Source organism: Vicugna pacos, chromosome 12 (genome assembly GCF_048564905.1).
Source record: "Vicugna pacos chromosome 12, VicPac4, whole genome shotgun sequence".
NCBI lineage: Eukaryota > Metazoa > Chordata > Mammalia > Artiodactyla > Camelidae > Vicugna > Vicugna pacos.
The window spans coordinates 66,690,620-66,715,181 of NC_132998.1; the positions used below are offsets into that span (position 1 = coordinate 66,690,620).

Consider the following 24,562-nt stretch of genomic DNA (forward strand, 5'->3'; position numbering starts at 1 on the left):
AAGACGGTTCATTGCCAGCATAAACTTGCCAGGTTTGTGCCACGTTGTCGAGGGCTGATAGAACCCCCTTAGGATCTTGTAGTCTATTGAAAAGATGACCTGAACACCTGGAAAAAAAGGAAAATGTGAGGCAACAGAAAAAGCAGGGTGTAGGGGCCGGGGATGGGGGTCAACGCCCAGGTTGACTGCTGGCTGCTCAGAGGAAGAGGAAGAAAAATGTATCTTGGTGGGGGGGATGGTGTCCCAGAAAACGAAAGGTTGAGGGGGCTGGCAGAAATGAGATTGAGAGGAAGGGGTTGGGTGAGGACCCTCCTCCTGAGACAGCAGGGAAGAGGAGGAGGAAGGGGGGACAGCGCCGGTGCCCTGAGGCCCGAGGGGCCTGTCACAGCCACCAGGTGCTCCTGTGATGGTTTGAACCAAGGACGTACTCGGACAGCAGGGGTCAGGCCAGAGAGCACCTTGGTGGGCCTGAGACCCTCCTGTTCATCCTCTTTCCCATAAGAAATCTGGAACTTCTGGTCCCTTTTTCTTTTGTGATGAGAATGTCAGGGCAGGTGTCACGCCAGTGTGTGGTCCCTAACCAGCCTTGGCCTGGCAAACACATTGACCTACCCCCTTTTTTGGAAACACACCGCAGGAATGCTCACTGGTGACCACCACAACCATCGGTGGCCTCTGAACTTGGTTTTTATGGGATTTTGCCTTTTTTTCTGAACAAACATTTGATTGAACCAAGTGTGATTTAGCTGTGTGTCCACGTGTGTGCACGTGTGCGTGCACGTGTGCGTGTGGCTGCATACAAGCATGCCTGGGTGTGTGGGTGTGTGCATGCACACAAGCACTGTCTGTACTTGTGGTTGTTCCCACCTTGACTTGTGTTTATTGACTCGGCCTTTGGGCACATTTGCCACTCACAGTCTGATGGGGTGTCGGCCAGGGGTGGTGGGGGTCTGGGAGATCCTGGTTGTTGGGAGGCTGAGGATGGGAAAGGAGGGGTGGGAGTGGGGAGCGGGGGCCTGGTGCCAAGGGACAAAGCCTGCCACTTACCCCATTTACTCTGTTTCTTGATTCCAAGCCTCAATTCGGAGAAGGAAAGGGGGTGAGTCATCTGCTATGCCTCAGGCCCTGCTTTGCCTGGTCCCTGGGCGAGGCCGTGCTGCTGTGTGAGGAGGGTCTAGCTCAAGTCAGGGGGTCTGGAAGCCTGGGCTGTGCCCCCTGTTGGCCTCCTCCCTGGGGATCTGGTGGGGTCACAGTAGACGGACCCAGAAAGGCTCTCTGGGTCTGGGATGGTGAGCGTGGCCACAGGCCTTGAGGGCTCAGCTAAGCTGGAGGCTGGGGCGTGAGAGCCATGGAGCAGCTGACACAGCACTGGAGGAGCCTCCCGGTGGAGGCCGCAGGGTGCCGTGGCCGGAGTGGAGGAGGGAGGGTTCAAAGGGCCCCGCTGTGGAGCTCGCCTGGGGAACAAGGTGGCTGGGCCGGCACAGGCAGTTTTGTTGGGTGCTCAGCCCCAGACCGTGTTCCTTCTTCCTGCCTGTCCTGTTCCTGGCGTGGGGGCTCCATTTTTGTGCTGATCTGTTGTGGGGTCAAGCCCAGTGCTGATGGTCCTTTCAGAGCAGGGATCTGGGCCCAGTGTCACCCCGGCTGTTGACTTCACCATGCCCTGCTCCTGCCTTCAGGCTTCCCCTCCCGTATCCTTTGAGGCTCCTTCCTGTGTGTCCTGTGTGTCCAGCCTGACTGCAAGTGGACAGCGTCTAGTGACACCTAGGGCCTTGCCTCGGCCAGCCTGCCCCACCTGTCAGGTAGACAGGAGCCCCTTCCTGCTGTGCAGGAGTCAGTGCCAGACAGAAGCCTGAGGTGGCTCTGTAGTCCCTGGCGTGTGTTCATTCACTCGTTTGTGGGCTGGTGCCCACCCGCCCCTCACTCCAGGATCCTCTGGGCCGTCCCTGTGCTGAGGACACGCTTGCCCGCCCGTCTCAGCCCAGGCCCTCCTACGTGACCTGCGGCCCTGCCCTCTGGATCCTCCTTTCGCCCTCGCCCCGGTCCCAGCGGAAGGGCTTTCCCCAGAGCCTTTTCAGGTGTAAGATGGGTGACTGGGGCCCCTCTAGGGACACTTGTCTTCACACCCTTGAGTGGACACACAAGCCATTTCTGGACTGTTTTGCTCTGTCCTCAGCTCACTAGCGGGGCTCCCAGGGTGCTGTGCTGTGGCCTGTGCGCTTCTTCCAGTTGTGGGGGGCTGCTGGCAGCTTGGTGCCCCCGCGGGCCCCTCATCCCTGCTGGGGTCCTGGTTCCAGCATCTGTGTCCCTGCCGCACATGGACTCCAACAGCCAGTGCGTGTGAGGTGATGGGCGTGCGCAGTGCCCGGTGCCCCAGGCCTGGTTCCTAATGAGCTTCATTTCTTTTTTTTTTTTTTAAGTATTTAAAGTAATTTACTTAAGAATGTATTTTCTAATTTTGTTGGGGATTGATGTCAACTTCACCAGCTGATGGTTTGCAGAGTTCTTGATTCTTTCCCTTTTGAAAGTAATTCTTGTTTGGCCTCAGCACCATCCCCCATGGACAGTAATACTTGCTGTGCTGACTTCATGTGCACACTGCTTTGGGTCTTGGGGTTCAGTTCTCCTGGACCCACAGATGCAGCCTCCAAGGCCATAGCTCAGGTGAGCATGTGCCCCGTGTGTCCCACGGAAATATCTTCTCTCCACTCATGTCTTTATGTCTGTGGTTTCTAGATAATTTGGTAGTTAAGTCTGTGATCTGTTACTTATCGGATCTGTGATCTGGGGCATTTTATCTGTCAGAACTTCAGGTTCTTCTTGGGTAAAATGAAGTCGGTAACAGTGTCTTCCGCACGTGGTTGTTGTGCGATGAGAGGGCGAACGCCCATCTCCTCTAACTCTGGAAATCACCAAGGACTTAACAAATGGCAGGGATGGTGATTTCAGCTTCCAAAGGGAAATTACTCACTTTGTTACAAAAGCAAACAGGAAGATCCCTCTAACAGCTGTCCCGAGTCCACACCTGGTGCTTCTGGGAGCTGTGCGCAGGCCCAGCAAGCTAGTCTGTGGATGAGTGTGTTTTGCTGGTTAGTTATGGCATCTGTTGAGCTCCTGTGTACTTGGGCCCACACTGGATGTTCAGGGAATGCAGGCTATGGTATTTGCTCTTCCTCTGAGAGCCTGTGGGCTGACTGGGGGGATGAGGCACCCAGACATGAAGAATTGTAGCAAGTGTGTCCTCCGTGCTTGCCCTGAGCCAAGTACAGTGGTGGCACTTCTGACACATGTGCTGATTCTCACAACAGGCACTGAAGCTGGTGCCTTTTTAATGCCTGTTTTATCAGGTAGGGAAGCCAAATCACCGAAAGCTTTGGTCAGGACAGTCGGTGTACAGGATGGGTCTGGGCTGGTTGGGGCCGGACGTCTGTCTCAGGGGAGCTCGTCTCCTTCCCCACAGCAACTGCCGAGCAGTTGCACAGGTAGATCTAGCAGGTGCTGGTAGGGGGCTGACTGCCGTTCTCCAGCGCAGGGCACTCGTGGGGTAAAGGACCCCCGTCACCAGAGGCATGGTCCTCTGGTGCTGGCACAGCCCCTCAGTGCCGGCCCTAAGTGCACCCACTCTAGGCATCCAGCCACAGCTGATAGCTCTCAGACGCGGGTGTTTGTTGAACAAAATCTCCAAGTCCTGTTGTTAATCAGAAACACCACTTTTAAAAACATGGAATAGCTTTAATAGAAACAAGCAAACAAAGCTTTTCTTTTATAACGGATATGAAAAGAATGCTGCCCGAGGGCGCCTGGTGCCATGCTCCCTTCCAGGCCCTGGTTCATGGCCTTGTCCCTCCCCTCCCAGCTCCTTCCTGGGGGCTGATGGAAGGACCTCCAGCGTCACCCCTCCCCGCACCCTGGGTGGGGCTTCTTTCCCAGGGTTGCAGGTTCTTCCCAGGAGACCTATCTGGTAGGTCGCTAGCCTGGGGCGGTGAGTCCTCTGTTCAGAAGGCACCCCGCCCCCCACAGTGGTTCTCGACTTAACACACGCACATCTTCCGGGCACTTCAGGGTCTGCCCTGGGGCTGCAGCTTATCTTTCAGTGCAGTGGGGTACAGAAGGGTTGGGGTGCTGCCTTGTGCTGAGGAGAAGAGTGAAGGGCAGAGGGAAGCAGGGAAATTCAGGAAGACTCTGGGCTCTAAACAGTGCTGCCCCAACCCTGGTCCTCTCCCTAATGGTCACTCAGGCTTCTCCTGGGATGGGGTCTGTGGTGTCACCTAAAGCCTCCCTGAGGATGGAGAGGCCAGGGTCTGGGTTCTGCTGCATGAGGGGCTCAGATGGGGTGCAAGTTATGGGGCCTCTTGTCTTCCATTTGGGGAGTTAGGGGCCTGAGGTGGGAAGGGACCCGTGTGGCCTCTGTCAGCAGCACCAGGAGGACTAGCCTGGGGGAGGATGGGGCAGTGGGGCTACAGAGGGCTTTAGCGGACTCCAGGTCCCTGTGGCTGAGATAGCACCTCCTTGGCTGTGCAGAGAAGTTGGACGAGATCCTGGCGGCGGCCACGGAGCCAACGCTGAGGCCAGACATCGCGGACGCTGACTCAAGAGCTGCCACTGTCAAGCAACGGCCCACTAGTCGGAGGATCACCCCTGCGGAGATCAGCGTAAGCCAGCCTGGCCACTGGGGCCGCTGAGGGATGGGTGGGGTGTGGGGTCTGGGTGCCATGTTCTGTAGCTACTGGGCATTTGGGCATTTTGCGGGGTGAGGGTCTGGCGTTTGGATCCCACTCTCCAGGGGTGGGAGTGAAGGACCCCACAGCCTCTCTCGAGATACTGGGGGCCATCCCAGCCCCAGAGTGGCTGCAGTTCAATACATGCTGAGTTCTCCAGGCTGTGGCTTTTGGTGCCTCCTGCCTTAGTCCACACTCAGGACCACCCAGAACAAGCACCCCCACCATGCTGAGGCCACAGCACGTTGTGTCTCTGACCCCCCACCCCCTGCCCCACCTTACTTGGCACCTTCTGTGCTGCCCACCCCCCCCACCTCAGTCTCACCTGGCCATACCCAGGGCCACTGCCTGCTCTGACCCCGTCTGCATCAAGCCTGCTCAGTGCTGTCTCTGCCTGGGCTCCCACTGGCTATGGCCTTGCTCCCTGGAGGCAGGGCCTGAGTCTGATTCCTCGGTCAGGCACCGTGGGCGCCAACACTGTTGGAATTAGTGCATGGGGTGTCTGATCTCAAACGCAGGAGGAGGATGGGAGGTGCTGGTTGGATAACCGGGGACCCCAGTGCTCTAGAACCTCCGGTTACCCCCCTCCCAACTCTCACAGTCATTGTTTGAGCGCCAGGGCCTCCCAGGCCCAGAGAAGCTGCCAGGCTCCCTGCGGAAGGGGATTCCACGGACCAAGTCTGTAGGTATGGCTGGGCTGGGGGCTGCATGGGGCTGGAAGACTGGGGCTGGGGCTGGGGTGGGTGTTGGGTGGAGGACCCCCTCTCTCCCCATCCTTCAACTGAGGTTTCCAGTTTCTCTCTGAGTCCTACCTCTCCCTGGCCCCAGCCCATGAATCTCATGTTTGTGGACACATGCAGGGGTCAGTCCTTCCCCCAACCCAGAGATGCTTTGCTGAAAGATATGCTGAGGCTTCTCCCACAGCCACCAGCATCCCTGTCCCTGGGTCTTCTATACCCTACCTGGCTGCTCCCTTGCAGCCTGAGTTCGTGTCACCTGTCTGATGCTAAAGTGACCCTCCCCTGTACCTGCCTCTTCCCTTCCCCGGGACACACCAGGAATTGCTCTGTATCTCTCCTCTCCTTCACAGCCAGCTTTCTCCAAAGGTCATCTATACTTACTGTCTACCATTCCCCACCTGCCTCTCATCTTGGGGCAGGCCAGCTTTGTCCAAACCTAAAACTGAAATTGCTCCCACCAGGGTCACCACTGCTCCCAGTGGACACATTTGATTTCCTGCTCCCTCCTCCAGGAAACTTTCTTCCCTGGTGCTTTTAGGACAACACTTCTTGGTTTTCCTCTCAGTTCTCAGGCTGGACCTGTTCAGTACCCTCCCATCCCAGCCAAGATGTGGGTCCTTCTCAAGGTCCTTCTCCTTAGCTTCTTTGCCTTCTGCACCTGTCTTCTTGGGGCCTCATCAGTCACACCTCGCACTTGGCCATCTCCTCTCTTGACCCTAGACTGGGTCATCTCGTAAGCCCTGCCCACTGCCCATCCCTCTAGGCATCCAGTCCCCCTTATCTGCCCACCTGTCCATCCATCCACCTATAGACCTGTCCAGTTTCTCTCCATCTGTCTACCCACTGACCTGTCCACTTGTCCACCTGTTTGTCCCATCATCTGCTAACTATCAGAGTAAATGCCTATTCAGCAGTTACTACATTCTGTTTTATACACACTGGTTTGTTTAATATGTACAGTAACCCTGCTAACACTATTAGCACCTCTTTGTTACAGAGGAGGAAACTGAGGCAGAGGTAAAATTACTTGCCCAAGGTCACACAGCTGCCTCACTTGTCTTCTGCTCACCCATCTGGCTGATCAGCTGCCCAGAACCCAACCCCTCATTCACCGCAGGACCCCTGCTGATTTGTGTACACTCTAGGCTGATCCCAGGCAAGGTCTAGGGGCTCAGCTGGGGAGAGGTGACATGTCTGCAGACAGCTCAGCTCAGCAGTTATGTGGTGAGTGTGAAGGCACATTTACAGGTGGAGCTGACGAGGGAGCACCAACCATACCTGGGCACCAAGGAAGGCTGAGGTGGGGGTGTTTGGGCTTAGACATGCAGGATGAGCAGGGGTTTCTGGAAGATAATGGTGTGAATTGCTGACAGGCCATCATATGCAGAGTGTTCCTTCAGGGCCTGCTGTGGGTCATTTCTGTAGGTGGGAGAATGAAGAAGAGGGCAGATGAGATGGCAGCTACTTTGGAGCCGAGAAGTGCTCCTCCCTAACCTCCCTGGCCTAAGTCCTTGGTGTCTTCTGTGGTTTCCTCCTTGGCTTCCTCCTTATTCTCTGCCTCCCCCAACAAATTATGGATGGTCTGCTTCCCACAACTTGCAGCCAACTCCTCACTATCCTTGCAGCCCTGCCTGGCCCCAGGCCTCATTGTCTTGTGCCTCGACCACACCTTGGGTCTCCTCTTGGTCTCCTGCCCCAGCTTCACTGTCTAGCCCAGCTCTAGCCAAGGGAGGCTTTGTGAAGAGTAGAATCACCTCATGTCCCTACAGCTGGCACCCGTGGGCTCCTCATTGCGTTGGGGTTCCTGGGGCCCAGCCCAAGCCCTCTCCTGCTTCATCTAGGGACATTTGCCTTGGCCTCCCTCTGACCTATGTTTGCCAGGACTTGCTGTCCCCCACCTGCCCTCACTCTGCTTGGATGGCCTATCCCTCAGCAAGACCCAGTCCTAGTACTGACCATCACAGGTCCAGAGTTAAGTGCCTGTCCTGCAGGCTGTGGGCCTCTCAGTGAAGATTGCCAGCTCTCCTGCACTCATCCCTCCTGGACCCTCCTGTGCTCAGTGCATGAGTGAGCTAAGAGGGGTCACCTTTAATCACCCTCGCTCTAGTGTGTCACCCGTTGCCCACAGGAACACTGGCTGAAGTGTCAGACTCGGGGGTTCCCACCCCTGGTCCTTCCTGTGTGGCCCTGGTCTCAATCCTTGAAACCTCAAGGTCCTGATCCGTAAGTGTGGGGACCATCTCATACCTGCCTCCAAGGCCACTCTGAGGCTCGCTCAGGGGCTGCTCTCGCAGGCTAAGTGCCCAGCGACGGCTAATGTTAAATTTCGGTCCTGCATCTTGAGGCTGGTGCACAGAAAGTGCTGGAGAAATGCTCATGGCTATTATTTGGGCAGATGGCCCCACGTGCTCCATGTCAGAGCAAGTTCTCATTTTCATCCCAAGGCAAGCGTTCACCCTAGGTTAGGCTGTGGCATGCCACACCTGCACCCTTCAGGAGCACTGGCTTTTCCCTCACGGCGCCACCTCGTGCACAGGCTTGTGGATGTTGAGCCGTGTTTACATGCCACACAAGAAACGCAGCAGGGCAGAGACCCAGGCTGAACCTGGCACAGATTCTGTGTCCAGTGGTGGGGGTGGAAGGCAGACCTAAAAATGATGATGATGACCTCTGCTGCCTTCCTGGGACGCTTCTAGGTGCTTAGCCCTGTGCTGTGTGCTTTAAATGACTCTAGTTCACACAGCCCCACAGCAGGAGGGCGCAGTTCTCCTGAGATGAGGAAATTGAAGTGCCAAGAGGTTAAGGAATGTCAGACAGTAACTGGCAGAGCTGGAATTCAAGCCTAGTCTTTCACATAAAGCCCCCCTCCCCTTGCTGTGCCCAGGGATACCAGAGCTGTTATGCAGGACAGTGTGGGAGGCCCGGTGAAAGCACTGTGGTGGCTGAAGGAGGAGGTGGTTGGGAACAGACAGTCTGCATCCTCGTGAGTTCCTAAAAATGTGACCAAGCCCAGAAGGAGGCCAGGCATAGTTTCCCAAGGTACTTTACCAGAGACCCATGTGTCAGTAGGGAGCAGCCATTCATCTACTCACCTTGGATTGGGCCCTCTTACACCTGCAGCCTAACTGAACACACCTGCAGCACAGGTGTCTGCACTGTGCACAAGGACACTGGGGAGGTCCTGCCAGGTTCCAGCCAGGAGGCATGATGGTGGTGCGCCCTGAGTACTCCAGCCCCACTCTTGCACGGATCCTAATGACAGCTGAGTGAGGCAGGCAGGTGGGGATCACTTAAGTCTGTTGTCCATGAGAGAACTGAGGCTCAGAGGGGCTCAGGGCCTGGCCTGGGATCACACAGCCAATAAGGAGTAAAACTGAAACAAGTATCAGGTGCCCAGCCTGCAATTCCATTTTAATCTTCCTTCTCTCTCTCTTACTGAATTGCAGCCACTAGGGTTACAGCAGTGACCTCCTGGCAGCTTCTCCCAGTCCAGTGCCCGTGGGTCTCTCAGATAGAGCCTCTCAAGGCTTCTCTTTCACAAAGCAGTCCCTCTCCTGAGCATCAGCTCTCTCTCTGTCAGAGGCGTGGCTCCACTGGCCACAGTCCTGCTGCCCCTCTGTCTGTAGTCACTGTATCACTCCTGCTTAGGAGAGTTCTCTCACTTCTATCTCCCTTACTCCCACCTCTGCTCACCACCAGGGCCTCCCAGTGGTACCTGCTTTTTCCACTGCTGGTGGTTCTGAGTTGAGCCCTTGCTCAGTCTTGGGTGGAAAGGCCTACTCCAGCCACCCCTAGCAGTTCTGTCTCCACTACTAGGGTAGGGGAGTGGGGACAGCCCCTGCTGTGCTGGGCCCTCTCCATGTCCCAGGGCTTGCACAGATGTTGGCCCCAACCCAGGTAGTCAGAATTTGGGTCTTTTTACAGAGCCCCCACTGGTGGGGCTCTCCCCTCCCCGATATGGGAAAGGATACCTCTCCCCAATCTCCATAGGACCCCTCCCGTGCAGCACAGGGCTGGCCTTCCAGGGATGAGCCCAGACTGGGAGCCTTTCTCAGATCCCCTGCTCTGAGCTCCACGTGTCACTTCTTGCTCTCCAACCCCAGTGCCCACATCCACCCTGACCCTGTCCTCTCACAGATTTCTAATACTGCGAATTTCTAATAAGCCTTTGTGTCTGGGACCTTGGCTGCTCTGGGGTGGAGCCGGGACAGGGCCGGCCTCTGTGGAGGGCAGGCACCGGAGTCCAGAGGGACCTCCTCAAAGGCCCTGGCCCCCAGCCACCTGGCCAGGCTCACCGGGGTCCCTCTGTCCGCAGGAGAGGATGAGAAGCTGGCATCCCTGCTGGAGGGGCGCTTCCCGAGGAGTACGTCGATGCAGGATACGGTCCGCGAGGGCCGCGGCATCCCGCCGCCGCCCCAGACCGCGCCGCCGCCCCCGCCCACTCCCTACTACTTCGACTCCGGGCCGCCTCCCGCCTTCTCACCACCGCCTCCGCCTGGCCGCGCCTACGACACCGTGCGCTCCAGCTTCAAACCCGGCCTGGAGGCGCGCCTGGGTGCGGGACCCACAGGCCTGTACGATTCCGGCGTGCCCCTGGGTCCGCTGCCCTACCCCGAGCGGCAGAAGCGCGCGCGTTCCATGATCATCCTGCAGGACTCGGCGCCCGAGGCCGGCGACGTACCCCGGCCCCCGCCAGCAGCCACCCCGCCAGAGCGCCCCAAGCGCCGGCCGCGGCCGACGGGCCCCGACAGCCCCTACGCCAACCTGGGCGCCTTCAGCGCTAGCCTCTTCGCGCCATCCAAACCTCAGCGCCGCAAAAGCCCGCTGGTGAAGCAGCTGCAGGTGGAGGATGCACAGGAGCGCGCGGCCCTGGCGGTGGGCAGCCCTGGCCCGGTAGGCGGCAGCTTCGCCCGCGAGCCCTCCCCGACGCACCGTGGGCCTCGGCCCAGCGGCCTCGACTACGGCCCCGGGGACAGCCCCGGGATCGCGTTCGGCGGCCCAGGCCCGGGCAAGGACCGCCGGCTGGAGGAGCGGCGGCGCTCCACCGTGTTCCTGTCCGTGGGAGCCATTGAGGGTAGCCCTCCTAGCGCGGACCTGCCCTCCCTGCAGCCGTCCCGCTCCATCGACGAGCGCCTTCTGGGGCCCGGCGCCGCCACCACCACCACTGGCCGCGACCTGCTGCTGCCCTCCCCTGTCTCTGCTCTGAAGCCATTGGTCAGTGGCCCGAGCCTTGGGCCTTCGGGCTCCACCTTCATCCACCCACTCACTGGTAAACCCTTGGATCCCAGCTCACCCCTGGCCCTTGCCCTGGCTGCCCGCGAGCGGGCTCTGGCCTCCCAGGCACCCTCCCGGTCCCCAACACCTGTGCACAGCCCTGACGCTGACCGCCCTGGGCCCTTGTTCGTGGATGTGCAGGCCCGTGACTCTGAGCGAGGGCCTCTGGCCTCCCCAGCCTTCTCCCCGAGGAGCCCAGCCTGGGTTCCTGTGCCCGCTCGCAGGGAGCCGGAGAAAGCTCCCCGGGAGGAGCGGAAGTCACCAGAGGACAAGAAGTCCATGATCCTCAGCGTCCTGGACACGTCCCTGCAGCGGCCAGCCGGCCTCATTGTCGTGCATGCCACCAGCAATGGGCAGGAGCCCAGCGGGCTGGGGGCCGAAGAGGAGCGCCCAGGCACCCCAGAGCTGGCCCCAGCCCCCACGCAGTCAGCAGTGGTGGCAGAGCCTCTGCCTAGTCCCCGGGCCCAGCCCCCTGGCAGCACCCCGTCTGATCCCGGGCCAGGCCAGGGCAGCTCAGAGGAGGAGCCAGAGCTGGTATTCGCTGTGAATCTTCCGCCGGCCCAGCTGTCCTCCAGTGATGAGGAGACCAGAGAAGAGCTGGCCCGCATTGGACTTGTGCCACCCCCTGAAGAGTTTGCCAATGGGGTCCTGCTGGCCACCCCACTCCCCGGCCCAGGTCCCTCGCCCACCACGATGCCAGGCCCGGCCTCAGGGAAGCCCAGCAGCGAGCCGCCCCCTGCCCCGGAGTCTGCAGCAGACTCGGGGGTGGAGGAGGCTGACACTCGCAGCTCCAGCGACCCCCACCTGGAGACCACGAGCACTATCTCCACGGTGTCCAGCATGTCTACCCTAAGCTCGGAGAGCGGGGAACTCACCGACACCCACACCTCCTTCGCCGACGGACATACTTTTCTACTCGAGAAGCCACCAGTGCCTCCCAAGCCCAAGCTCAAGTCCCCGCTGGGGAAGGGGCCGGTGACCTTCAGGGACCCGCTGCTGAAGCAGTCCTCCGACAGTGAGCTCATGGCCCAGCAGCACCATGCCGCCTCTGCTGGGTTGGCCTCTGCTGCCGGGCCTGCTCGCCCTCGCTACCTCTTCCAGAGAAGGTCCAAGCTGTGGGGGGACCCTGTGGAGAGCCGGGGGCTCCCTGGGACCGAAGACGACAAACCAACTGTGATCAGTGAGCTCAGCTCCCGCCTGCAGCAGCTGAACAAAGATACCCGCTCCCTGGGGGAGGAGCCAGTTGGCGGCCTGGGCGGCCTGCTGGACCCTGCCAAGAAGTCGCCCATCGCGGCAGCTCGGTGAGCATGGCAGTGTGGGGAGGGTTCTGTCCCATGTCCACGCCTGCCCCCCCGTTCTTCCTCCTGTCCATCTACCTCTTCCTCCGTTCCCCCTCCATGGCCCATTCTCTCCCATCCCTCACCTGTTTGTGGCACCCTCCCTGTGCTCCTGTCCGCCTCTCTGTTCTTTATCCAGCCTTGCTTTGTCTGAGACAGAAGGCTCTTTCAGGGATCTGAAATTTCAGGGATGCTGTTCTCTCATTCCTATTGGTGCTGGGAGTGAGAGCTGGGCACCCATCAGAGACCCAGGCTGGGCCTGAGCACCCCCACAGCCCTCCGGGAGGTGTCCTGCCCCTGGGGTCCCTGCAGACTCTCACCCTCACTCCTGACCATAGCTGCCTCTACCATTAAGGGTTGTTCTGTGGTCCACTCTGAAGTTGCAGGCCACCTACGTCCCAGCTATTTGACTTCTCTGTGGCTCTGTGCATCCCCCCCATACATCCTCCCTGTGACCATGTGGCTGTCACATGTGGCTGGTGCCGTCTTTCCTGTAGCTGCCTCACTTCCTTTTGAGACTGAGAGTACACTGGATCCTTCTCCTTTTAGGACCCAGCACCAATTTCCTATTTTCTGCCCCAGAAACATTTCTGTCTCTCAGCACCACCTCAGGGTCCTTCAAACACGGACTCCTGTGTATGATTTTCAGAGTGCATTAAGAAGCCATTCTTAGAGGGAAATCAGACCATTTCTCTGCACCTCCATCTGCTCTCTCTTCTTCCTACCTCATCCATTCCTCTGTCCTCCCCTCCTACCTCCTACCCAAGGTGGGGACTTGAAGAGGCCACATTGTGCCTGGAAATGGGGGAAACACTGGCTTGGGGCAGGGGACAGCAGGGGCTGAGGTGCTGCTCTGGCTAGGCAGAAGCTCCCAGAGCCTCAGGGCTCACCCCTTAAAGACCCATTCCCATGGCCTCACCCCCAAAGTGGACCCCCTTGGGCCTGTGGGCTCTGTGGACGCAGGTGGGAGAGTGGTTCCTGCCCACAAGTGCTGTCTGAGGCAGAGCTGGTCGTCCCCAGGCCGGTCCTTGTCCACCTTGCCTTCTGTGCCCTGAAGGCCCTTCTCCACTTCGAGCTTTTTGGGTAGCATGTGGTAGCCACTTCCTGGCTCCTCCTTCTGGCTACCTTGAAGACCAGCCTAGTGAGCCTTTCCTGTCAACCTTGGAAGGCAGAGTTCTCAAAGCAGGGAGGGATTCAGGTCTTACTCACAGGGCTTATCTGATCTACTTTGTTGCAGCTAAGAACTCAAATGATAAGTGGGGGCTTGGGAAGCTAACGGTGCCTCTCCTCAGCGGCCCAGGAGTGCCGCCCTCCAGCTCCTGTCTTCCCAGGCTTGCTCTGGGCCTTTCCCCCCTTTTTGCCTCTTCCAACTGACAGCTGAATGTGAAAGCCCTCTTCCCAGCAGGGCAATGTTTAAGGTGACCTTAGAGTGGGTGTTAGGGGTGAGGCCAGGGAGTCCCGTTGGGATGAGCAGCCCGGTCCTAGGCCTCTGAGGAATAGACCCCTGATGGTGAGGGTCCCTGACGTGGCCTGGACCAGCCCCCATCTTTGCTCTCTGCTTCTCCTCCCTCTGCCAGCCCTTCCATTCTTCTGTGCCCCTTGGTCCTGATGAAAATTAAAGCAATTTAAAGTGGGTAGCACAGTGCCTGGCACAGCGCAGGCGCTCAATAAAACATTCACTAAACGCGTGAAGGATGAAGCTAAATGCAAGTGCTGTCTTTTGTGATGTGAGGTCTAGGGAGGTGGCTTAGAAAAAACACCACAGAGGGACAGACACTTGGCTGAGTTTTGCTGGTTTTCAAGCCTCACTGTGGAGCTCAGGGGAACCCAGGTCTTGTCCTTGGCTCTGCTGGCTCCCACGGGGCAGCTGGGCAGTCACAGGTCAAGAGATGGGGGCCACTCAGCTGGACCTTTCACCACACCCCCCCATGGTCATCCTCAGCGTTTCCCCTTTGTCACGGCAAGGCTCTCTTGTCCAGTGGCTCTGGGTTGTGCCAGGACCTGCGTTTGTTTCCTTTCCTGGATGTGTTGTGGGGGAGGGGCAAGTCCAGCAGTTCCAGCCTTTCCGTCCATCTGTTCTGTGGGCCCACCAGAGAGTGAGCCTCTTTCATTGAGGAGCCCCTGCAAATTTCCAGCTGGCTTCATGTGGATCCCTGCTTCCCCTGCAACAGCCACTGGGGTCAAGGAGATGTAGGGCTGCCACTGGCCAGGCCTGAGTCATGTGCTCTCCTAGGAGCCGGGGCATGGGGTCAGCTCCGCTACTAGACAGGTGCTGAGAGTGAGGGGAGTCTTCCACAGGAAGATCAGATGTTGTCACCAGAGGGAGCAGGTGCCAGAGAGCCTAAAGCAAGAGACAACCCTTGTGACATGGTACTCACTGTGTCACAACTTGCTTTGTTTCCTGGCATCGGCTTGGGGTCAGATGGCCCTGGATTTCAACCTCCAGCAGTGGATAAACCACTTAACCTCTGTGAACGTCACTCCCTCCCCTGTGAAATGGCGAGGGTGACACACAGCACCACCTGGGAAGCACCAGGCACTGAGCCAGGCAGGTAGGTGAACACTCAGAGTCCTCACAAGAAGATGAGTGCTGTGCACTAGAGGGCGTCAAGTCATATGATTTCATCCTCACAACCATTCTGTTAGATGGACAATAATATAATCTCCATTATCCAGACAATAAACTTGAGGCTCTGAAGAGATGCCGTGTGTCCAGTAAGTGGTGGCCTCTAACCTCAAGCCCCACTCTCTGACCACTGTAACCCGGAGTCGTGAAACCCCTTCTGGTGACAGACACTGGATTTACGTGCAGGAATTCTCCTCACACAGAAATGCACGTTTTCGTCCTGCCGACCGACCTCTGTATTTATCAGTCAGATGTGTAACAAACAGCACGTGTTCTGGAGTCACTTGCACTTGAGCCCGGCCAGTGCCGCCTGACAGGCCCGGCCACGTGAATTCACCCGCCTGCCCTGCCCTTCCTTTCCCACTTCCCTCCGCGTGCCCTTCTGCTCCTGGTCACAGCTCCTTCCTCCCTCCCTCTTACGCTCACCTTCTTGCCCTCAGACCTCTGGAGCTGGGCCGCCTGCCTGCACTGGACCCTTTACTTCTGACCACTGGCAGGCAGCTGAGCAGGAGATGCAATGGCCACACCCAGTGGTTCGCCCATGTGGCCGGCAGTGTCTGTGCTACCCATCCGAGCCACCACTGGTGGCTAGAGTCTGGCATTCATGTCTCTCGTAGGGATAAAACTGCTTGTGAAACTGTCTTTTAGAGAAATGGCCAAAGTGTGGGAAGTTCTGATGTCCAGGTGGGGGCTATTTCCTTTCCAAGACCAGTTCTAGCAGAAGCCCCAGGACAATTGCCACAGCCATCCAGTAGGTCACATCCCTGATCCTTGCCCCCTGGCCCCTCATGTGTTCCCTCCCAGGCCCACCCGTCTCTTTACCCGATGGACACCACAAGAAAGGAAGGGCCCTCTCTACCCACCTTCCCCACTGACGGCTCAGTCTAGGCTCCGGGGCCCTTTAGCCACAAGACACTCTGTGGCCTGAGATCTTTCTGGGGGAGCTTACCCCTTAATGTCGTGGGCTTGAAGCTTGGTAACTTGCAGAAATGCCCCAGGGCCATCTTTGATTTCTGGGTGGAAGCACCCCAGCGTGTGTCTCTGGAAGGCCCGTGGCCTTTGGCTTTTTGGAACATTGATCTCAGACCATCCATCTACTCTATCCCTTTAGCTTTGAGTCTAGCCTGGTCAACAGAGCCCCACCACTGTCTCTGAGCTCCCTTTGTCTTCCAGACTCCATGGTTGGATCTGAGTCCCACATGTGGTCCGAGGACCGCGGCTCTGTGAGCCCCATGGCAATACTCAGTTTTGCTGTGGCTCCCGGTTTTATACCTATCTGACCCTCACATCTGATCTTACGGAAAATATTTCCTGGTGAAATAGCTTTGGAAACACAAAGTTAAAGAGGTTCCACCCCTGCAGTACTTCTCAAAACCTTTGATGGCCAGTGTGCCGTGGTCTCAGACGGCTTCTTTAGTAGATCACTAATGAGAGTCTCACAGAAGACACACTTTCTTCTGATGGTGGAGAAACCCTGCCCTGGGGTCCTCCTGTGAGCCTCTTGCTGCTGGTATGTCTGACGGATCTGGAAGGAGCCCTGCGTGACTGCAGGTGCTTCAGGCCAGCTAGGCTTGTTCTTCTGAGACCGGACTGACGCCTGTTGTGTGCCGGCCAGTGCAGGGGCGCAGGGGCCAGGGTGTGCTCTGTCCTTACAGGTCACTCAGGGTTGAGGACATGTGAGGTGTGTTCACAGGAGATGTGGTCAGAGCTTCAGGAGCTCTGAACTCTGCTGGGGAAGCAGGAAGGGGTCCCAGAGGAGGGACGACATGGAGGCACTTGGAGTGCATCAAGATCGGAGCCATGAGCTGGTGTGGGCAGTGAGAAGTTGGAGGGCTGGAATAGGACACCAAGACCAAAGAGAAGGCACCAGGACACAGACAAGCCCACGTCAGTTTGTGCTCTGGTTGGCGACTGTTTCCGTAGTCAGGCTCCCAAATCGCAAAAGGCCACAGGCCTTGACCTGCCCCATGTGAGCACAGCGGCAGGAGGTTCAAGGCAGCGGCTGGGGCCGGAGTGGGCTTTTTCTTGCCTCTTGGTACCAATGAGCTGACAGGCAGTGAAGTCTGAGAGAGACACGTCACCTTACTTTTGTTTCATGACATTTTTTCAGTGCCTGTTGTGTTCCTGGCTTTGAGCTCGGTCCCAAGAGTCTAGGAGAACAATTAGGAAGTGACATGAAAGGTCTACATCTAGAGAAAGCCAGGGGATGAGGAGGGGGCCTGGATTAGTGCTGCGAGGGGGTGACTTGTCAGCTGTGGGGATGAAAAGATGGAGCAGCTGATGGTGGCTCCCAGGCCCCAGTGTGGGAAGGACTCAGGGAGGGAGAACATGTTTGGAGACCCCAATAGAAGTCTGGAGCTCAGGAGAGACTGGCTGGGCCTCACAGAGGGCATTTGTGGGCACATCTATCACAACAAAGGGACATGGCCTGGGAGAAAGTGCAAACTAAGGGGACCCCATCCAGGAAGGAAGGGAAGCAGATGGACAGGCCAAAAAGGGGGTCCTGCTGGCGGCCTTGGCAACCACAGTGGGTGGGGCGAGGGGCTCCTAACCTTGCTGGCTGAGGGCCCACGAGGAAGCAAGATTCAGACATTGGTGGAAAAGGTGCCGGGGGCCGTGGAGCCTTGCTGAGCCATCTGGAAAAAGGCTGCAAAGGCGTTCAAGGGTGATGGTGCCTGGTGAGGTACCATGTGTTAGAGGGTGGGTGGCCCAGAGGCCCTTTGGGAGGCTGCCAGTTGTTGTGACGTGGCCACACCATGGTTGGAGCCTGGCTGGGGAGGTAGTCAGACAGCTGAGAACAGTGACGGACAGTGATGGGTGTGCAGAGGTGGTGTGGAAACGTGGATCTTGACCATGGACACTGCTGGGGTTCCTGGCCTGGGTACGATGTGGATAGTTCCCTGTTCCCCAAGAGGAAGGGGAGGAGGAGCAGATACCTGGGCCATGGGCACCCCTGGCCACTCCCTGCTGTGCCCTGGGGCCGTGGTAGGGCACAGCCATCATTAGGTCTTCGAGGCTGCCTGCCATCTCCAGTGTGCTTTGGGCAGTGCTGGGAGTGTGACTGGCCCCTTCTCCTGCACTCCCAGCCCAGTGGACCATGGCCCTTCAGTCCCTCACTCAGCCTCTCCTGGCACCAGCCCTTGCCTCTGGCGGGTGCCCACCTCCCCACACCCAGCATTACCCCTTGGAAGGGTCTCCCTGGGTGCTTCTGGAGCCAGCCTGCCCTCATTTCTGGGTTTCCAGTTCACCCTGGGCTGGGCAGGGGGGCTCCAGTCCCTGCTCCAGGAGACCCTTGGGGCAGGGCCAAGCAAGACTCCGTCCTGTGATGCAGGTCCCCAGGCCAGGGTCATTGCATGAGGGCCCTGCAGGGGGAGCGCTATACTGGGCCTAGTCCCACAAGCACCATTCCCTTGGCGACTTCCCCAGCATTGCCCCCTCTCCCTCTTCCTAGCAGTCACTACCACCTGGGCACCCACCACCCCTTTGGCATCCTCTCCCACCCCTCTGCTGCTGCCCCATTTTGCCCTGAAGCCCCGGTGGTACAATGGACGCCAGATGTGGTGGGAGCAGGGAGGGTTTCTTCTGATGATTGGTGCCTGTTCCTTGAGCCCACCAACCCAGGTGTCCTGATGCCCCTTTCTGCAGGGGTGGGAGAAACATGGTCTGGCCTGTTCAAGAGGCCAGGGCAGACACAGCCTTGGGAGCAGTTGGGATTGGCAGTAGGGACAGAGGCTGAGGATAGGGAGCCAGTGGAAGGCAATGGAAACCAGGTCGTGTAGGAGGGACAGAGCTGGATCTCCGGGGAGAGGCCGACCTTGCACAGGTGAGAGAGGAAAAAAACAAAACCTACTTTCAGGGGAGGAAGGAGGCTCAGGATGCCCCGTGCCATGTGGGACAGGCACCAGTCAGGATAGCACAGAGGTGGGTGGGGGAACCCAGGGGAGGGGTCCTGAGCCCAGATGAGGCAGGGGCAGGGAGAGGGAGGTGAGATGACAGCCAGAGAGAGGCCCATCAGACAGCAGTAACATAAGGGGACACAAAGCATCACCAGGTGCCAGGTGTCTGCTGTGCACTTGCCACACAGTGTTCCGAGTAAAGCTTGTGAATGGGGTCCACCGGGGTCTGCGCTTCACAAACCAGAGAACAGATCACAGGCACACCGGGAGCCCACCGGGCCTGCCCAGGTCTGGCCTGCACTGCCCCTCCCCCAGCAGCTCCAGATTTGTTCCCTCCCATTGCAACTGGGCCCACTGCCTCTGAGTTCTTCCCTTCCTGGGTATCTGGCAAGGGGATCCCTGCACCTGGCTGCCCTTACTGTGGCCGTGACTGTGGGCCATGTGCCTGCTTTGAGGGCCTGGGCCGCTAACACTCTCTCTCATTGCTCTCTCCTGCCCATCTGCATGTGGCTGCTCTGTCTAGCTGCGCGGTGGTCCCGAGCGCCGGCTGTGTAAGTGAGCATGCCCATCCCATGCCTCTCACTGTCCATGTGCTGCACCTGCCCGCCTGGATCTCTGCTCTGCCTGGCTTCGTGGGGCTTTGGCGCCACTGACAGCCTCCTGAGGCTCCCTTTGACCACAACAGGGGATAGGGAAAGAAATGGGGTGGGGGTGGGGTGCCACATGGGAGTGGGTTTTCTCCGAAGGAGGTCCCCAGGTAGGCCTCCCAACTGTGGCTGTGCTGGGGAGGGGCTGAAGGCCTGGGGTCCTATCAGGTGATGTTGGGAAGTGAGGAACCGCCCGTGGGTGTGTGTGCGTGTGCGCACATGTGCTGCTGTATCACTGTCATCAGCAGGCCACTGCCACTCTTGCCACAGCTGCTGCATGCATGTAACATGTGTGGGTGCTACTGCAGTTGTGTGCTGTCCTGTGTAGGGAGGCCTAGTGTCATGGGTGTGCTGCTGCCTCACGCCTGTCCTGCACGTGCCACTGCTCTGTGTGGGTGTGAACACTGCCTGGTGTCTGTCCCAGACCTCACAACTTGTTCAGTCTTGTGCTGCTGCCAGTCTTTATCACGACTCAGCCAGTCCTGCACCAGCCCAGGTCTCTCTGGGTCCTCTCATGAGAACAGAGCTTTATGTGGGGAGTTGTGAGGGCATCGCAGGAGTTGTACCCTCCAGGGTACAGGTGGATGGAACAGTGCCCAGAGCCGGTGTCCGAGGCTGTCAGAGATGAGGCAGCCGACCCTTTGCCCCAGAGGCTGCCTTCCCTCTTGGAGCCCCCATGGGGTGGAGGGGGCCACCCGTTTTCCTACTTACATTCCATTCAGTCTAGGGGGCCCCCTCCCCCAGCAAGGCACTGGCTCTGAGTCTAGGGGCCAGGCCGGGGTAGCCATAGGATCCTACCCTTCTTTCTTCCTCTAGTCCAAAGGCTACCCTCACCGTCCCAGCGTCCTCCTGGCCACTGGCCCTGCTCCCCTCTGCCTGCCCCCACCTCGCCTGATGCCCCTCACCTGGCCTTGACCCCCTCTCCCTCCGCAGGCTCTTCAGCAGCCTCGGTGAGCTGAGCTCCATCTCAGCGCAGCGCAGCCCAGGGGGCCCGGGCGGCGGGGCCTCCTACCCGGTGAGGCCCGGCGGCCGCTACCCGGTGGCGCGGCGCGCCCCGAGCCCAGTGAAGCCCGCGTCGCTGGAGCGGGTGGAGGGGCTGGGGGCGGGCGCGGGGGGCGCGGGGCGGCCCTTCGGCCTCACGCCTCCCACCATCCTCAAGTCGTCCAGCCTCTCCATCCCGCACGAGCCGAAGGAGGTGCGCTTTGTGGTGCGCAGCGTGAGCGCGCGCAGCCGCTCGCCCTCGCCTTCGCCGCTGCCCTCGCCAGCGCCTGGCCCCGGCCCCGGGGCCCCCGGCCCGCGCCGGCCCTTCCAGCAAAAGCCCCTGCAACTCTGGAGCAAGTTCGACGTGGGCGACTGGCTGGAGAGCATCCACTTGGGCGAGCACCGCGACCGATTCGAGGACCACGAGATTGAGGGCGCGCATCTGCCGGCGCTCACCAAGGACGACTTCGTGGAGCTGGGCGTCACGCGCGTGGGCCACCGCATGAACATCGAGCGCGCGCTCAGGCAGCTGGACGGCAGCTGACGCCCCACCCTCACCCACTTCCCGGCCGCGCCCTGCGGGCAGGGCCCCCCACTTCTACCCCCGGGCCGCGGGCTCGGCTCGCCCCCTACCTACCCCAAAGGCGCCCGGGCCAGGAATGTTGCATGAATCGTCCTGTTTGCTGTTGCTCGGAGACTTGCCCTGTACATTGCTTAGTGCCCTCCTAGGCCGGCGAGCCCCACCCAGCACTCGGTCAGGAAGGGCGTGGGCCAGGGAGGCTGGAGCGGGAGGGGGTTGGGGGCAGGGTGCTCCGGCCTGATCATCTCCCGCACAGCTCCTGGTGGCTACTTTCCCAGAGGGGGGAACCTAGTCCAGCATGCGAGGTCAGGATACACCTTGGTGACTCGGGGGGAGGGGGGAGACATTGGGGTTCTCGGTTAGGGGCCAAGGAGCCCCTCTGTTTTGCATATTTTAATCCACTCTATATTTGGAACGAGAAAAGGAACAAATATCTCTGTCCTTAATAGCTTCCCTTTCCCTCCCCTCCAGCCCCCACTGGTTCCGCTGCGGCTGCCCAGTCTTCCATCTCTGGCCCCTCAACTGCCACTGCCACCCCACGTGGGGCGGGGGACGCTCCAGCTGGTCTGGGGTTGGCCAGGGTCCTAGTAACCCGCCCTGGGGCCCCAGCTGGGCACCCTCCCCTCGCTGAGGTACAGCGTGCCCCACCGACCCTTCAGGTGCTGCACGGAGGAGGGGCGGCGGGCAGCCAGTCCTGTTGGGCCCTAGCAAGGTCAGATGGCCTGGGAGACCATTGCCCTGGGCTGTGGGGGGTGGGGTGGGGGGGCAGGACCCTAGCACCCGCCTCCAGCTATCTCCCTCACAGGGTCCCTCCCCAGAAGGTGTCTCGCCTCCTCCCCACTCTGTTGGGCAACTACAGCAGAGGGGCCTCCCCGTCTCAGACCCTGAAGTCTCCAGTTCCACCCTGCGTGTGTGCGCACATGTGCGAGTGTGTGAAACTCGGGGTGCGACTGAGTGTGTCGGAGCCCCGTGTGTGCCTGACTAGAGAGTGGTCCCAAGGGGCCGCTCTGGACTAGTGTAGGGGCTTCAGAAGCGTGCACAGGGTGCGTGCATGGGTGTGTGCCTGTGAAAGCGCCCCGTTTCCACTTCCAAAGAAAGTCAGAGGTCGTCTCGTACTCTGGGACCTGCTGTTTGCCCAGCCTGTCCTTCCGGAGCCTCGCCTAACCTGAGCAGGCCTTCTTGGTGAAGCCCTGCTGCTTGGGGAGGCCACCAAGGGCCCTTGGAGGTAGTGCCCCCCCATCGGGCTTCTGAGGGGATCATAGGGGCCCCCTAGAGTCAGGCCACCGCAAGCCCTGGGGGAGAGGCAAAGACCCCAGAGGGCACCCTAGCCCCCTTTACTGTGACTCCTCACACTCAGCAATGACCTGTGGGGTAGGGGGCCCTGGGACGTTTTTAAACCTAGGTTTTGGAGTCTGGACTAAGCTCCATCCACATCACTCACAAGTTTCTGTTTATATTTCTAGCTTTTTTTAATAAAAAGAAAAAAAATCCAGAAAACAGAAGTTTTCACAGCCCAGGGGCCTGGCACACCGGTCTGTGCCCACCTGCCCCACCCCAGCCCACCGGCCCCATTCCCTGGGCAGAGTCACACCCAGTAACCCTTCCACCAACAGACCAGGTCACACACAGCAGCAGTCACTGTAACAGACTGCTACATACACACTTGTCTCACACTCACCTGTGGGTTTTTGGTTCCGTTCAATTTGGGTTTTTAACTTTACAGGGTCAGTTCCGCTTCACCCCTCCTTTTGTATGGAGTTCCATCTGGGGGATTTCACCCCTGCTCCAGTCCTGAGGCCTCCTGACCCTGACGTTGTGATACACCCCACAGAGATCTATGTTTCTTATATTATTATTATTGATAATTATTATAATATTATTATGTAATAAATTTATAAGAAATGAAGTCACGTCTCAGTTGCCTGCTCGGGGAGGTACCGGGAGCACAAACTCTGCCGCCCCTTGGCCAGGTCTCACGAGCCTCCCCAGCCTTGAGTGAGCCCTCAGCGGTGCGGTGCTGACCTCAGTGCCCCGTCTCCGACTCAGTCTCTTTGCTGACCTCCACGCCCGTGTGTCTGACTTCTTTCTGCATCTCCGAGTCCTGCTGCACTTGAGTCTGTACTTCCTGAGCTGGAAGCTTTTCTCTCTACTCAACAGCTCAGTGAGTGACCCTTCCTGAGCTAGAAGTCCGGCTGTCCTCCATGGCCCCGTCACCTTCTCCACCAGTGTCCAGATACTTCTAAATTCTGCTGCTCCTGTCTTTGAACCCTTTCACGTCTGTCCCTGCTGTTCTGCCCCCACAGTGTCTGCCCATGTTTAGGCCTTCTCCCTCCGAGCCAGCTTCCACCAGCAATGATGTGGCAAGTCCTGTGTGGTACCTGGTAGAGGGTGGCTGGCTCATAGGAAAGGCAGAGCACCTCAGTGAGTGAAAGGAGGAGGAACAGTGAGGCGAGTGGATGGACACTTTCCCATGAACGAGCAAAGGAGACCCAGAGGGAGCCATGGGAGTGTGGAGACTGCAGGGCCCAGGACTGAGAGAGGGCCAGGGCTGCAGGGATGTGACCTCAGACCAGTGGGGCTTGGGGAGGGGCAGTGGGTGCAGAGCCTGCCATGCTGGGCCAGGGTGGAGTGTGATGTGACACATGACAGATGTAGACCTCGATTCAGGTCATCACCGGGTCAGGGTGGGGCTGGGCAATGCCTCCAGGAAAGTGTAAGAGAGTAAGAATCGTTGATGGAATGAAGCCTTGTGGGCAGAAGAGGGATGGATTCAGGTGTCTTTGCCCAGAGGAGCTCTGAGGAGCAGATGAAGGCTTGGATGGCCTGCTAAGGAAGGCAAAGGCCCTTGTGAGGCTGGGATGGTGAGTGCCTGGCAGTGGGACCTTCAGAGAGGCTTGCCGCCTGTGCAGAAAGCCCACAATTTCAAATTTTCAACATATATTTTTTTTGTTGTTGTATTTTCAAGTTAGAATCTGTGGTCGTCATACAGGAGAGACCAAGAAGGAAGTCGAGGAATGAGGAGGATCCAAGTGTGGGGGCAAAGGTGGAGCATGGTGGCAACTTGGGGGTTGGCCCCTCTGAGCTGCACGTGGAATCCTGGGTCTCCCTGGGACTGGGTCTGGAGCTTGGGGCAAGTCCAGCTTTTCAACGGAGGAGAGGAAGAGCACGGGCAGGGGGCCAGCTGTCCGTGGAAGTGCCATCTCGGCCCCCAGGGATCTGGGGAAGAAGACCATATCCCCACCCCAAGTCAGAAGCCACCCCCATGTCTCAGAAGATGACTGGAACACTCAAGGTGGGCCAGAGATGCCCACCAGAGACAGTGGAGAGATGGCTGAGGGACTGAGTGGGATGAGCCTCCAGATACCCCAGGGCAGACACTTCCTCACATGCGGCTAGGGACTCCCTTCCCCGTTCTGGCCTCACCATGACCACACAGTGTTCCAGCTTTACCCTCTAGGGGGCCCTAAGCAACTCAACAATCCTCTCTCTGGAACCTGGAGCAAAGGCTGTGGCTCCAGCTCTCCCTTACCACCAGCTGTGCCCACGGTCTTGTGGGAGACTCTGGGGTGGGGCCTGGTCATTAAGGCTGGATGGACAACGAGGTTTCTGCCCTGCAGAGAGCTATGCCCGAGAACAGCAGGGCCGGGTGGGAATGAGCAGGAAGGGGAGAAGTGAGAGACAGACAGGTGGGAGCGGGCAGGGCTTAGGGATGGAGTTGGGGTTGGCCTGCTCAGGTGAATAGGTGGGGGATCCAGAAGTCAGCAGG

General features: G+C 58.8%; 1 protein-coding gene across 1 annotated transcript in view; it reads left to right on the forward strand.

Moving 5' to 3' along the window:
• Positions 1 to 22,702, forward strand: part of SHANK3 (SH3 and multiple ankyrin repeat domains 3) — a 48,994-nt gene extending 26,292 nt beyond the window's left edge. The window contains exons 18-21 of the mRNA XM_072973814.1: positions 4,519 to 4,649; positions 5,317 to 5,401; positions 9,771 to 12,030; positions 20,169 to 22,702. Of these exons, the coding sequence (XP_072829915.1) occupies positions 4,519 to 4,649; positions 5,317 to 5,401; positions 9,771 to 12,030; positions 20,169 to 20,760 (3,068 nt within the window). The 3' untranslated portion in view covers positions 20,761 to 22,702. The remainder of the gene's footprint in view (positions 1 to 4,518; positions 4,650 to 5,316; positions 5,402 to 9,770; positions 12,031 to 20,168) is intronic.
• Positions 22,703 to 24,562: the final 1,860 nt, after the last annotated feature.